This window comes from Accipiter gentilis, chromosome 29 (assembly GCF_929443795.1).
Source record: "Accipiter gentilis chromosome 29, bAccGen1.1, whole genome shotgun sequence".
Classification (NCBI taxonomy): Eukaryota; Metazoa; Chordata; class Aves; order Accipitriformes; family Accipitridae; genus Astur; species Astur gentilis.
Genome location: NC_064908.1, coordinates 10,809,843 through 10,824,742, shown reverse-complemented (window position 1 = coordinate 10,824,742; position 14,900 = coordinate 10,809,843). Strand labels below are relative to the sequence as shown.

The window sequence follows — 14,900 nt, the reverse complement described above, 5'->3', positions numbered from 1 at the left end:
TATAGCCTTAACTTTAAGTACAGAACCACTGAAGTCAGCTGAATTCGAACATGTACTTGAATACTTTGCTGAAGGATAAATTAAAGCACTTGCCAAAGTCCTTTCCAGAATCAGGGCCTTGATTTTTTTTTTTTTATTTTTTTTTTTTTTACAAACACACAAAAGGGCATAGTGCTAACTAGGAATCAGAACATAACATCGGTGTGAATAATTGTAGCATCTGTGCTAATTCTCTTTTCAGGCTGGTACCCCCTATGCTTCCAAGTCTGTAAATCTGATTCTCCTTGTGGCTCCACTGAAGTTTCTATTGATTAAATACGCAGCCCAAGCAGTAGAAGAATCAAGCCCTGCATATTTATTTTCTTCCTCTCAATACATAAAGAATTCCCTTTGGCCTCTCAATTGCTATATCACATGGTGCACTGAATGCAAATAGAATTACAGTGATAATGTATCTAATGAATACAACTGTATATGTATGCAAGCATTTTCCTAACAGCATCCTACTCTATGCCACTAATCAGACCAAAGAATATATATGTTCATCACACACAGTAGCAGAGAAGGTGTGTGAAATGAGTGCATATTAATAACAAGAGCCAGACTGCAGTTTTCAGGGGGAAAAACTAACTGAAATACTTCCAATATGAAAGCTGCAAGATCAGGACCTCAAAGCAGACCTTTGGAACATTTTCTTTGGAGCTTTAAAGCACCTTTTGTAGACCGTAAGTGTTACTTAATGTTTGTATTTTCATTATTCACTAGCATTACACTACATTTATATAAATAGATATAGAAACTGTTGCAACATGTAACATAAAAACATTGTAAGCGTTTCCAAGAAAGAAATTAGTGATATCATTTCAAACCAGGGTACAAAATGCACAGGTAACATTTTCAGCTCTGTCCTCTAGAAGACATGCACCCTTTTTGAATTATTTTTAGGAAAGTTATTTTATAGCAGACCAAATTCATTCCTGCAGAAACTTCACTGGTTTCAGAGTTGCAATAGCTTAAAAATGGGGTGCATTTCATTTGTTAGCTCACTCCACGTTGACTTTTAAAGTTATCCTGTAATGTCAGAAGATAGATAGATTTAAATCAGGTTTAAGTACCTAGTGGCAATTAGAACCTGCAGAGTCTGAGAAATGTCAGTAAACATCTGGATAAGACACATGCCAGCAAATATACAAAAAAATATATACCTTCAAAACCTCTTTTTAGTTGGTTCAAACAATGCTTTGGAAGTGACTCATTCAGCACAACAGCCATTATTTAATGACAGTAAATTCAGAAATGCAGGAGTTTAGTACTATTTCACTAAAAATCACTCCCACCCCAATCCACAGTTAAAAAACAACACAATCAAAGCAGGAGTTCCCCTTAAACTTAGGGCCAGAGGAGGTCACTTACCCTGTGAGGACCACGACAAAATCCATCACGTTCCAACCGTTTCGGAGGTAAGAGCCTTTATGAAAAACAAACCCTAGAGCGATGATTTTTATACCAGCTTCAAAACAAAATATTCCAATAAAGTACGGCTCAGTGTCATCCTGAAAAAGAATAAAAATCAAAGGTGTCAAGGACATACCTATGCTTATGCACTGATAGTAAGAGTCATACAAACTACACGCACCAACTTCATGCCCTTTTCAGCTCTCTGAGCAGAGTTGAAACCAAAAGGTTTAAGTTTACTGGAACTAAGCATAGAGAAGAATTTCATTATTATTTCTCTGAAGGCAAATGTTTTTCACGTTGGAAATTCTGTTTACCTTTATTCTGATCATTCCACCCCATGCTTTCCACCTTTACTCAATATTCTGGAGGGAATCTTAAATACTGAAGTTTTGCTCTAAGGGTATATTTAAACTTGAGATCACATATTTCTGTAATTATTGACATGGAAGAAAACATGTGCTTTATAATTCATCCAGGAAACTGAAACAAGATGATATCTTGGGGATAACAGCACAGCAAGCTTGCAAACACTGGCAGGAAATTATTTATTTATCATTTATTCCATCAGTTCTTCCTTCATACTTTCTCCTCCATCTTCTCAATTTCCACAGCTGCAGACTCATTTGTTTTTCTTTCACTGTGTATCTGATTCAGGGAGAAATCCCCACTCCCTTCCATTAACAGCAGAAGCAGTAAGGTTTGTGCCTCAGGCCCAGGGTGCAGACTAAAGCATACCATGGGATCACAGCTTCCTGTCCTAGCTCAGAAGAGAGAAAAATCAAGCTTAGGCTCCACAGTTTTACTAAACCTTTTTTCATCTATGGCACCAGATCCCTCAGTATTATACTTTATTAATAAGAGTTTCAACACAAATTCAATGCCAAATGGAAGCATTCGCATTTGGAAGAAAGATGTGGGCAAGTAACGGGCATCAATTTCAAGAACATGTTAATTAGCTTTGGTACCTGTAACCAATTTTCAAATGTGCCTTAGAACCTGATTTCAGCTGAAGTCAACGGAGGCAAAGCAGCCCCACCCAAAAGGGAAATAAACTCACAAATTAAGAGATTAGAAATGTTTGTTCCAGTGGCTTTGGCATTTCTGACCATCACAGCCAAAGAGATGAGCTGCTGTTCGATGCACAGTCGTTTACATTTTGCAATTTTACTAGTGACAAAAGGTGATTTTAGTTCTCTTATATAGAAAGAACATGAATGTCAAGTCTTGTGGCCACAGAACAAGAAGCAGCAGGTTTGATACATGAATTTATTTTACAGGCATGGCAACTCTTGCTCAACTCTGACCCAGCACTGGCACACAGCCCCATGCTTTAGGCATAGTACTTCTTACAGAAAGATGGGGTTTTCACACCTAGAAGACCAATATAACAGCATACCCCTCCCAAAGAGGCTTACAGGTTTAGCACATCAATGTATACCCAACTCAGCAAGTCAGTCACAAAGCACTAATCACTGAGGATGCTTCTGAGCTGCTGGAAACTACTACTTCTGGACAGGCTTTTCCATCAGTGGCTGAATTAAAGTTTTGTTGCCTACAAAGGAACAACCAGCATCCCTACACAGCTCAGTGATCCAAGCTCCTCCATATACTTCATCCTTCACCCTATGTCATGTCTACTCCCCTCTACCTTTCCTAACCTCCCAGCCCCAGCAACTCCATCTCCCATTCCTCTACAGCTAGGCAAGATGACCAGTCACAAGCAGATCACACACACTAACTGGCCAGACAGCAAAACAGAGCAGGTGACTGTTGAGCTCACACTGTAGGCCCTTGGCTGAAATGGAGGGGAAAAAAAGCAAACCCCAAACTAGCTTGTCCTTGAAAATGCTGTTTCCACAAACAGCAGCACCTCCAAGCCTTCTGCCCCTTCACAGAGCCTCACTGACACTGCTCCAAGGATACAGAAGCTATCACCAACAGACTGAGAAGCTCCAGCTGCGCATCTCAGTGCTATTTACCCACAGAGAAGCAGGAACAAGGCAAGGCCATCAGACCTTTTATGACCTTCAACAGAAATCCTACAGTAAGATTCTCCTTCCAGCAGTTTCTCCACAGCAAGAGCTAGAGGCATCCCAGGACTCCAACCCAGTACAGAAAATAGGGAAGAAGGAAGACAGGGTCAGAAATCATCACATGTGATTTCAGGAGAAGTTACCTTACTGCTCCCCTGCTTTCCCTTATGCACACAGGAGCACCCTAACAGCTTCATCTACCTGCTCGCCAACCCCACAACACCTTCTAGTTCAACAAGTATACAAAATCTTTGCAAGCAAAGACCTTCTAGCCCATCCTATATCTCCATCCCACAACTACTAGCATGCCTCTAAAAATAGCTCTTCTAACACACACAAAGAATATACCTTTACCCACATACACTCCCCCTCATTATTCCCTCACTTCCTGGAAGCCTTATAACTACTCTGCTACCAGCTGTTTGCTCAATCTAGGTCAGGTGCCTTGTGATTAAGGTACAGCTCCCAGCTTTAAAGACCCAGACATCAGGCACTCAAGGGTTTGATAGAATATGCTCTTCCCAAAGCTAGGACTACACAGAGCTCTTAGGAATTGGGTCAAAGAAGTTCTTATCAGCTTCTAGGGAAGCAGGAAGACTCACAGATGGGCTTGGGTATTTATTACAAAGAAAAACTGTGATCTGTAGGGTTGGCAGGGAGTAGCTGGGGAAATAAGAGGGGATAGAAAGAGGGTCTTTTCTAAAGCCTGTCTAAATTTACACTGATTTAGCCTAAGAAGCAGGGCAGTAACAACGGGATGAAAGATAAAATTTGTGCCCCATTAGGTAGTGGGGCCTGCTGCTGAAAAAAAAGGAGTCACATGACTGTGTGTAATGGAAGGAGGTGGAGGGCAAGGACATGAGTGACATGCCCTGTGCAGCGCTGAAATGGCACACTGCTGTTGACTCAGAAATCCTGCTGCCGGGGCACCCTGCAGCCCCCTTCAGACAGAAGGCTGTGTTGCCGCTTGGGTTCAAGAGTGGGAAAGCAGGTGATAATGAGTATCAGTGTGTGTGCTTGGAAGGAGGGTGGAGAATTTGGGCAGCAGCCAGAGCTGTGCCAGGAGGTTGTTTGCTGTGGACACAGCAAAGCTTGAGACTGGGCCAAACACGCATTTAATCAATATGTTTCAGATCAGAAACAACTTCTGTGTCTGGAAAGTCATTACTATTCCTAGTCCATGTCCTAGTGGCTTTCCTTGGCCTTTGGATGCGACAGCCTTAATAGGTTTGGGTGTGTAAGGCTTTGTTCATGCAAAGGTTAATATGAACAGCTCGCATATGACTGCACAAAGTGCCTGTGGATAGGATAAAGAATTAAATCCATTAGTAAAGTGCAAGAGCTGTCATGCTGAATAGCCGAGGAAAGTTATATTCTGCCCTCACATCAAAAACATGCAGGGGAGCCACATACTTAGAGCCCTACAGTGACACCCAGATGACCATCCTACAGACCCACTGGTGTCCTCAAAGAGGGTGTGCCCCAGAACAGGGCAGAAAATAGATTTCCTGTCCTGCAAGTTCTGATATCGTCACTGTCAGGCTGGGACAAACCTATGGTCTACTGAAGCTTCTCATGAAGAACTGAGAAATTAGGAAGGAGACAGGGAGAGAACAAGTGTGCCTCAGTCTGGACAGCCAAGAGCATCATGAGCAGGGCATCCACCTGCAAGGCCATTCAGGGCTCAAATGTGAAGTTCACATTTGGAGCTCTCACCACCAGGCTCTGGGCCACTCAGTACAACTGCCCCAGCATCTTTTCAGTTGGCTTCACTCCAGTGTGTACAAACAATGCAATATTTATTGGGACAGAGAGAGACTGACTCTACAACCTATTGGCTAAGGTACTCAGCTCAGATGGACAGTAGCAAGTTTGTAGCATCTCTGTTCCAGTGGATAATTACTGATGTGAAATAAACACTTCCAGCAGCCAAAGCGTGAGAGACTCCCAGCTCAGAGCAGGCAAGAACCTAGGGTGTAGGTCATTCTGCTGCTAGTGGAACAGTGAGCTTATTTCTCTTGTCTAAAGAGCAAGGACTTGAATCCAATGCTCCAGTTCACCACTAAATGCTTTGACCACCAAACTGGTGTTTTTTCAGAGCCCTGTTTTAGATCAGAATTTCTATCCTAGAGTCAAGTAATGTTTTTCTGTGCTACAAACTACATGCAGAAAATTGACAGAGAAAGATTATTCATAACTCAGCCATTCCAATTCTCGAAACATTGCATATACTGACACATCACTTGCTCTTCCCGTGTGCTTAATTAACCCTGCTTGACAAGTAACACGAGCATAGAAAACAGCCAAGTGAGATTGCACTGCAGGTTCATATCTTGGGTCTCTAGGGAGATACATAGAAGAAAATTTTGATTAGAAGAGAAAAATCATGAAAATATTTGTATGGACTCCTCCCTCTTTCTCAGCTTTAACGAACAGACAATCTTAACATTTTTGTCTTTGTATCTGTGGCACAAAGTATCCGGGCAGCTTTGGTTTTCCTTCAACAACTTTGCCTACAGTTCCTGGTCATAAAAGGCTTGTGATGTGTATCTCATACCCTTAAGATCTGATTCACTCTTCAGTGATGAGCCCTCACTCCAATTTGGAGACTTTAATAAACCCAGGAGAAGGAAAGGTATATCCATAAATCATTAACCAAAAAAAGGCAAATTCCATTCCTGCCAAACACAGCAATAAAGCACCTGTTGTTCTGCATGGACTTATAATTTGGCTCAACAAGCCCATAAACGTATGGGAATGTTCGCCTGCTGTGGTTTAGCACAGATTTGTAACATTTTCAATGGAACAACTTACAGTTTGTGGAAGTGGCAGGAGCATTCTAAAGAGGTTTCACTCGGAAAACCAGAAGACAGTTTTTCTTATTCACAATGCTTAATCTTTCCAGCATATGTTGGAAATAGAAAATATTTCATGGCTTGTAAAGATTCTCAGTGTTATTCTATGATAAACCCTTTTATATTTCAGTGTTACAAATGTGCTGTATTTAAAATTACTTCAGAATGTCTGGATCAAAGACAATGCTGCACAATGGTGTTTGGGACAAAAATCAGGGGTTAATTCTTCCTTCATCACCAAGGCAGAGCCGACAAGGTGGAGACTGTGCACTTAACTCATACCATTATCTTACAATATTCAGTGGTAATGCCAGTGCCCCCCTTGAGAATGATTTGGGCAGGAACTGAAGTTGTGTGTGTGTGGTACTGGGTGCTGTAAAATGAAATTAATACAATGGGGGAAAGGACCAATAAAAAGCTTCTAGGATCCCCTTACAAATCTAGGGATATAGAAGAACATTGAAACTGTGTGCTAACCATACCTACCAAGCCAGAACATCCACGAAACTACTTTTCCCCTTCACTAGTCCATATGTTCTTAACTATGGAAGGTATTTCCTCAGCTCAATCATTACCCTGGGTCTAAACCTGTGCTTTGCTCACAAACCCAGACTTGTCTTGCTAGCTGATCCCAAAACACACAAAGACGTGTTTAATGACAGAAAGATCAACATACATGCATGTTCTTAAATTTTTCCCTCACCTCTTCCTAAGTAGAAATAATTCAAACAGAAAGGGACTAAGCGAACACAATGTAGGTGGATCCATTTCCAAACAGGCAATATCAACTAGCTGACCCTGAAGCTCTTTCTAGATGTCACTTACATACTTTTTCCTGTTTCTGAAGAATGAGACTGACCGTTGCCCACTGGTATGGACCACCTTTGAAACTGTAACAACCAGCATTCAGAGGCTCTGGCTTTTGGAAGCAAGCCTAATATTATCTTTGTTTGCATAATTTAATATCTATATGTAAAACACATATGGATCCATATTTATTCATCCTTTGAACATGCACCGGGATTAATGCATGAAAGGCATGAAAGATGTTCCAGATCATTAACAGCAGGAGAAAAATCAAACCAAATATTACGCATTTTTCCTACAGTGATGATAAATGGAAGAATGATTTTAAAGCTATTCTTATATTTTCTTTTGAAATAAGGTAATTGGGCTCATTACCATAAAGCCTGCAGGTAAATTATTTTCCTCTGTAAGTCGGTTTCTTTTTTTGGAAGGGAAGTGTAATCATCTAAACCCAAAGTTTCCTTTGTAGGATCCTTGATATATGCTGTAGCAGGAAGATAGCTGAAAGACATACGAACCTAAAAGGTTACTCTGTTCTACCACTTCCTGGGAAAATATAACAGAAGTTCATTTGATTCTACAGATAATTCTGAGCATTTGGCAGTCCCTTCCTGTCTTGGTTTATAGACAACCTAAGTTTGCTGCTCTTCTGATCATAATGTAAGGTCCATCTCTTCTCCTGCAATTGGGCAGGGCTGGCTAGAGTGATGAAGCATTCTTGTGAAGATGGGATTGGGAGGTTAGAGTTATACTTGTTGTCACTGACTTATTTTTTTCTGATTATCAGGTCAATACCCATTTGTTTACATGTGGATCTTTAAAATAGATACAAGCACTCACAACACTGAGTGGCTGACTGCTTTTTGCATTAGACCAAATAAGAAAAATGTAAATAAGTGTATACAACTCACCAATCTCTCTGACATAGGTGTCTTGTCTCCATCCGGCAAATGTTGTTCCAGGGCCAGCACAATACAATTGGCTATGATTGTAGCTAAAATCATGTATTCAAATGGAGTGGGGACCAGAAGTTAAAGAAAACATTAGACCACACAAGGAGAACCTTATCCAAATCCCATTTCTACTTAAGTGGTTACATTAGTTGAGCATTCTAAGATGTCTCATCTTTTTTAAAGCTGTTTAGTCTCTTTGACTTCCTCAGTTGTTTCTGGGGTGTCTTTGGAAGAAAAGTAGGAAATTGGCTCTCTTCTTTGAGGGAGTTAGTGACTTACACAGAATCTAAGCTGCTCAAGGAATTTGGGAGCAAGAAAGCAAAAGGTCCAACGGGAACAAAAAGCAATTAATAATTATTGGTTTTAAATGAGATTGATAAGCTGAACTGCCCCAAAATAGATTATACAGCTGAATGACATCTGCTGAACTGTTCTTCAGAAATTCCCTGTCATTTAACTTGAGCGCATAGTGTAAATAAGTGACGGGCTAGAAAAGTTCTATTTAGAGTGTCTACGCAGATCCAAAACATGAACCACTGCTAGATTGCAATGCCTACTCTCGGTGAGACTAAAATCGCCAGCGCCCTACCGGGAAGTACGAGGGAAGAGATCTCACGGGAAAGAAGGCAAACCCGACACTAGGTACCCCCTTGCCTTTCGCCGTCGTCTCTAGCCCGGAGCCGTGCCGAGCCCCTGCACTCCCAGGGCGGAGCCGCGCCGCGGGCGGCGGCGGGGCCCCAGGGCGGCGGAGAGCTCCGCTCAGCACCGCGGACAGCTCCGCTCGTTCAGCACCGCGGGCGGCTCCGCTCGTTCAGCACCGCGGACAGCGTCCTGCCCCGCCCGCCCGGCCGGCACCTCGCCCCGCAGCTCCGGCGTGGGGAAGGGCTGGTGGCTCTGCTGAACCCGCTGACTCCGCAGAGCTGTGGGTCCCCTCCCCACACTTCACGAGAAAGACGCAGGCGAGTCGCCCAAGAGACGGGAGAGGGCTAGACTGCGTCTAGCCTTGCAGGAAATGCGATGCTCTGCCTGCCACCGGAGCTTTGGAGCTCGTTTTTTCAGACTTGAATGCAGGGAAGGAGAAATGGGTGACGAAGGACAGCAATCCCTGTGATTTTGTAACAGGGACAGAAAGATCAATATGGGTGTGTGTTCAGGGGCACGGGAAGTGCATTCACTCTACTGGTGTATTTTTTCCCTGCTAGCCCCTCAGGAAGTGAAAACTGGGGAAGCCTGAAGGAGAGCTGGCCTCTGTGGCAATTGAAAGTGTTGCTAGGAGGCTGAGAGGAGGCCTTGCTGCTGTTAGCTGAGGATTAATAGGTGTGTGATATCAAATGAAAAGAAAACAACCAGCTCCCGTGAGGTCACCAGTGTAAAGCACTCCTGTACACACATGCACACACACACACGCGCACACACACACACACACACTATATCTACTCCCTGGTAAAGTCAAATAATCTGCTTCCCTTTTCTCATGGCTTACAACCCCACTGTGAACATCACTAGAAGCAAAGCCCCCTTCTGAGGAAGATCTCTGCAGCTCACTTGGCCCGGGAGCTGGTTCTGAGACAGAAGGCATCTGCCCCTTTCCCAATACAGCAGATGATCCTTCTCTCCACTTACTGCCTCCCTCTGCCACAGAGCTTTTCTTTTTTTTTTTGGTTTGGTTTTTTTTTTTTTTTTTTTTTTTTAGTACAGCCTAAGCTTAGGCTAAGCATCTAATCAAAGTGACAAGATTCATGTTGATTCTAATGGATTCAGGAGGTGATGTACTAAAAACCTAGCTGCAATGATTGTATTAATGGGATTCGCAAGGTACCTTGGCTATCAACGTCCCTACTATGAATGCAGCTTTAATGCTAAGGTGTCACCATTTTTTATCCCACGTTTCTCCTTCTGTTCAGAGTGAGAAAGAAGAGTTGAAAGGCTCTAAGATGGAAATAAGACTCATTAGCATGACTCTCACAGAACCCTTTGCATTTGCCTTAAATTGTAGGTAATGTAAATCTGTGCAACTGTATATCTCACAGCTTAAACACACACTGAAATGCACCTATGTCTTTTACACACATCCCTGGCATAGTCAAAAGCACACTCCACCATTCCCACAGAAGCAATTTCCTATGATACCCAGCTACACAGCCGTACATTATGTCGGACACACGGATCCATGTCACACACCCATTACACACACTGGATCGCACACGCACGTCTACATTAGCACCAGACACTCATCCTTAGCTGCCTCGGGGATCTCTTCCCCCCAGTCTCCCTCTCCCCCCCCACCGTGCCCACACACCCTCCCTGAAAGGATATGGCCATTCTGTTATTCTCTTGGCGTATTTCCGTATAACATTATCTTCACTGAAGATGAAGAGGGATCTGTTGACTGTGAAGCAGTTCTGTTTGACAGGGATGGGGTTGTAGAGAGCCATAGTCCTGGCCCTTTGAGCCATCGACTGCTTATACATCCTTTGGCCGGCTTGGGGGCCACCTTGCCGGCTGCTCCCTCTTCCAGCCCCGGCCGGCCCTCCACCTCCATAGCGGGTTGGCAGATCATCCCCAAACCGAGCCATTTTCTCAGTGCACGGAGCCGGGCGCTACAATCCAAACTGGCAGCCGAGTCAAGAGGAAGACGCATCACAGCGCGCAGCACTTCTCCCTCCGGGGGCTTCAGTTGCGGGATCGGAATCGATCGCAGTAAAATATATAGGTATATTTTTTTTAAAAAAAAAAAAGTGTATATATGTATATATATCCCTTTCCCTTCCTCCACCCCTTCCTCTTCCCCGCCGCTGTGGCTGCCCGGGGGAGGAGGAAGGCTCCGGGGCTCCGCTCACCTCCCCGCACAGGTGCCGTCTCTCCGGCCCGACCTCATGGCCGGGGCGGGCAGGGTGGCCGGCAGGGCGGGCGCGGCCCCTTCCGCGCTGACCGGGGGGGCTCCGGGCCGGGAAGGGGCTGCGCTGCTGCCGTGCCCGCCGCGGGAGAGCTCCGCCGTGCCCAGCCCAGCCCAGCCCGGCTCCGGCTCCGGCTCCGGCCCGGCCCGGCCCCGCCGCATGTGATGCCCGGAGCCAATCGGCCGCCGCGGCTCCGCCCGCTCCAGTCACCGGCACCGGGAGGCGGGCAGGGATGGAGGGATGGAAGGAGGGAGGGAGGGAGGATGGAGCCGGCCCGGCCCGGCCCGGCCGCCGCCGCCCACCCCGATAAATACGGCGGAGCCGCGGCCACTCCCCGGGGCCGCGGGGAAGGAGGGATCGAGCCCCCACCACCGCCACCCCCACCTCCCCTCCGCGCAGGGCTCCGCGGGTGCGCAAAGCTCCGGCCGGGGGTGCCGCCGTCTGGGGGCGGGGGGGGGGGGGGAACGGACGGGCCCCCGCGCCTGCGCGCCGCTGCCCAGATGTGCATTGCCCAGCTGCTGCACCCACGGGTGCCCCCAGCCGCTGCGCCCACGGGTGCCCCCAGCCGCGGCGGGGGGCTCCGGGGGCATCGGAGCGCCCGTCCCCCCTGTCTGTGCCATCAGAAGCCCCGGGGAAGGCTGGGGGCAATGGGGGGCGGGGGGTGCAGTGTGAAATGGGGGCGCAAGGAGGGGGGACTGGGGGTGCGGGGCAATGGGGGTGCTCATTCAGATCCAGCCCCTGGGACCATGGGGCCGGCGGGCACCGCCGTGGAAGGGACAGATGCGGGGCGGGGGGCGATGTAACCCCCACAGCAGCACCCACGGATAAGGTGGTGCAGGGATGTGTGTGCACATTCCAGCTTGAAACAGAGCTGTGCCCTTCTGGACAACTTACTTTGTTTCTCCTTGGTTTGAATGACTCCTGCAGAGCACTGGATACCTTTAATCCTGTATTTATGGACGAAATCCTTTAATCCTGTTTATTCCAACACCCTCTGTTGCTCCCTTCCACCGCAAGTCAGAAAGCTAACTCCTCCTTGTGACTGGAGCGCCTAACATCAACAGTCACTGCAGTAGCTGGTGAGGATATGCTTTTGCATTTAGGCTAAATCTGGGATACAAACTATTAACTTTTAGAAGGGACCCCCCAGAGAAGTCAGGGCTGTCGACAGGGGGACATTTTCACTCCCCCCCCCCCCCCCCCCCCCCCCCCCCAGTAAGGAAACCCTGCACTCTGCTGCTAATGTGTTTTTTGCCTTAGTCATCCAAGCTGTCTCAGTTCAAAACCAACCCACCAACTAGGCAAGTCTGTAGCAGTAACATCTGCTCGCTTCAGGAGACAGCAAGAGGGCTGGCAAAATCCACAAATGGCACAAATAAGGGCTGGCAATATCCAAAGGGTGACTTCCTGAAAGAAACCAGCTTCTTACTCAGGGCTTTGGTATCTGAAGGGCTTTCTCACGCTGCAGCAGAGCCAGAAGATACCCTCAGAGGCAGCACTATTCCTGAGGTGAGCCAGTAGCAGCATGAACTCAAGGAGCCGTAGAGGGAAGCAACAAGGGAGGAAGATCCATCACATCGTGCTGCCTCAAGGGTCAGACACAGCAACAGCCACCAACCACCCTGAGAGGGACATGGCAAGCCAGCGTCTGCAAGCCCTGGGGAGCAGGTCAGTCAGCAAGAAGCAGCTCCAGTCTGTAAGTTGCCTTCCCATGCACGTGCTGGGAATGTGATAAAGGAGGACTTTCCGCCAACCTGTTCTGGATAATTTGCAGATTAAACTGAATGCTGGAGTCTTTGGGAAAAACTTTGCCTGGAGAAGGAAACTGAAGTCTTCCTTTGGGAAATGAGGCCTCGTGCTTGGGCTGCCACCAGGTTGCTTCAGCTCCCACTGGCTCAGGATCCCTGTTATGCTCAAACAGACCCTGGGCCAAGAGTAAAATCAGAGCGTTTCCCCCTGTAAGTCTTCACCCCTGAGCACTGCTTAGCTGATTCACGCAACTGGGTCATCAGGGAAAGTTTATTTTATGGAGGGAAAAGAAGGGTACAGGGAGCTCACAGCTCATAGGCTGAAGAGGGTAGGAGAATGCTCTTTTCTCTTTAAAGTTGCCCCTAAAAACATTTTCATTTTGATCAACACCACATTTTTTTTTAATAATAAATTTATCTTTTCATCTGAAAATCAGGTTTCCCCCAGCTGATTTATTTAGTTGTCTAAATTTTTCACTTCCCTGCTTCTGGTAGGAAATCTAATATATTCTGTGGTCTTGTGTTTTACAGTGGGGAAAAACCTGGCTCTTTTTATCAATAGCCACTAGAAGGGGAAATGCCATTTTCAATAATCCCCCACCTTTTCTGATAGAAATCAGAATCTTGAAAAAAAGAAATACATTGGTTTCCACAAATCTTCATGTCTGCATCCTCCTGTGCTTACAAGATGGGGGGGGTAAGAGACAGATGAACAACACGACAGCTCTGAAAAGTCAAAAAAAATTGCTGTCTTTTGCATCAGGCAATATTGAGAATCAGGTAAAACTCTAACCTCCACATCCCCTTCTCTCCTCCCAGAGCCACCGAACCATCCTGCCTCTCCCAGGAACAAACTCCCCACAACAGCACTGCAGTGAAGTCAGCAGACGGGGTGGTGGGGGTGTTTGTGACGGCGAGAAAATGATGCGAGCATGTCATGGGGATGTTCTATTAAACCACGGTTTGCCCTTTTCTCAATCTGCATGCTCAGGGCTTTTTTTTTTTTTTTTTTTTTTTCTTCTCCCACACCATAGGGAAGATCACACAGATCTTAAGTATTGAAAGCCTTAAAGACAAGAAAGAGATTGCAATTGCAAGGATTATTTAGATTTGAGAGGGGAAGCATCAGGATTTAGTTGGGCTTTTTAAGATTATGAAAAGAACAGGGGAATTAAGAGAAAGCAAAAAATTTAGAGCACTGAAACAGGTCAGACATCTATAATCTACCATTACAGGAGGGCAAAGAGCATTTCATGGCAAATTCTAAAAATGGATTCAGTCATGAGTAACTCCTCCTTATAAGCCCCAAAGACAGAGGTGAGCAAATCACACTGCTCTCCAGCACTGGCTGTCTTGGCTTCAGCAAGGAGCCTTCCTCCTTCCCGAGCAGCTTTGCCAGGCAACGAAGCATTTCCCTGGACTTTCACCTCCATCCCAAGCACCAAGCCTGAGGCAGGTGACTGCGCTTAATGGAGCAGCACTTCCATCTGGAAAGGCGAAGTCTGCCTTGCTGAGACGGGGCAGAGAAAATGGTACAATATTGCAGATATTTTGCACGTCAGATGACTGGGACAATTGGATCACGGCAAGCACCAGTGGCACTATTTATTTGCCCTGGGAAAGCAGCTCATAGGGACTCGTGGGACAGTCTGGATCCATCTCTGGGGAGGTTTCTGATGGAACCACAAAAAAGTGGACTTCCAGTTTGCTATGCTCCAGAGACATGAGCACAGGTGTCCTATATGAGGGACAGTGGCTAAAATTTAGGGACACGATCCCAATATCCCCTTGACTGTCATCCACCACTGAGCAGGTTAGGGGGAGACATGCTTGCAGAAACAGCAGCAGGGAAGCAAAATATTTCTTCCTTTAAGAGAGGAAGAGAGTCCCACCCTGCCCCGACTCCCCTGGGTCCTGGCCTACACCCTGAGTGGCTCAGAGGGAGGGTCAAGGTTTCCTGGCACACCTTGTGTCCGGGTGAGCTCAGGGGTCAGAGAACTGTAGGTAGGTTGTTATTTGCTCTCAGAATTTGCAAGACTGAGGAACAGAGCAGCCACTTCAATCCCATACATCCTGAAGCTCTGGACCCAGGCTATTGCCAAACAGAGCAGCTCCCAAGAGCATATTTCCTTTAAAAAATAAATAAACA

General features: G+C 46.1%; 1 protein-coding gene across 5 annotated transcripts in view; it reads right to left on the bottom strand.

The window, feature by feature from the left end:
• The window catches only part of CACNA1B (calcium voltage-gated channel subunit alpha1 B), a 308,635-nt gene extending 297,515 nt beyond the window's left edge, over window positions 1-11,120 (bottom strand). For 4 of the 5 annotated variants that reach the window (XM_049832549.1, XM_049832547.1, XM_049832548.1 and 1 more), the window contains exons 1-2: window positions 8,065-8,165; window positions 1,414-1,553 (exon numbers count right to left, since the gene is read on the bottom strand). In XM_049832549.1, the coding sequence (XP_049688506.1) occupies window positions 1,414-1,553; window positions 8,065-8,157 (233 nt within the window). In that variant the 5' untranslated portion in view covers window positions 8,158-8,165. Of the gene's footprint in view, window positions 1-1,413; window positions 1,554-8,064; window positions 8,171-10,422 lie in introns of those variants that run through there. The other variant, XM_049832551.1, reaches the window with a different exon arrangement.
• Between the last annotated feature and the right edge of the window lie 3,780 nt (window positions 11,121-14,900).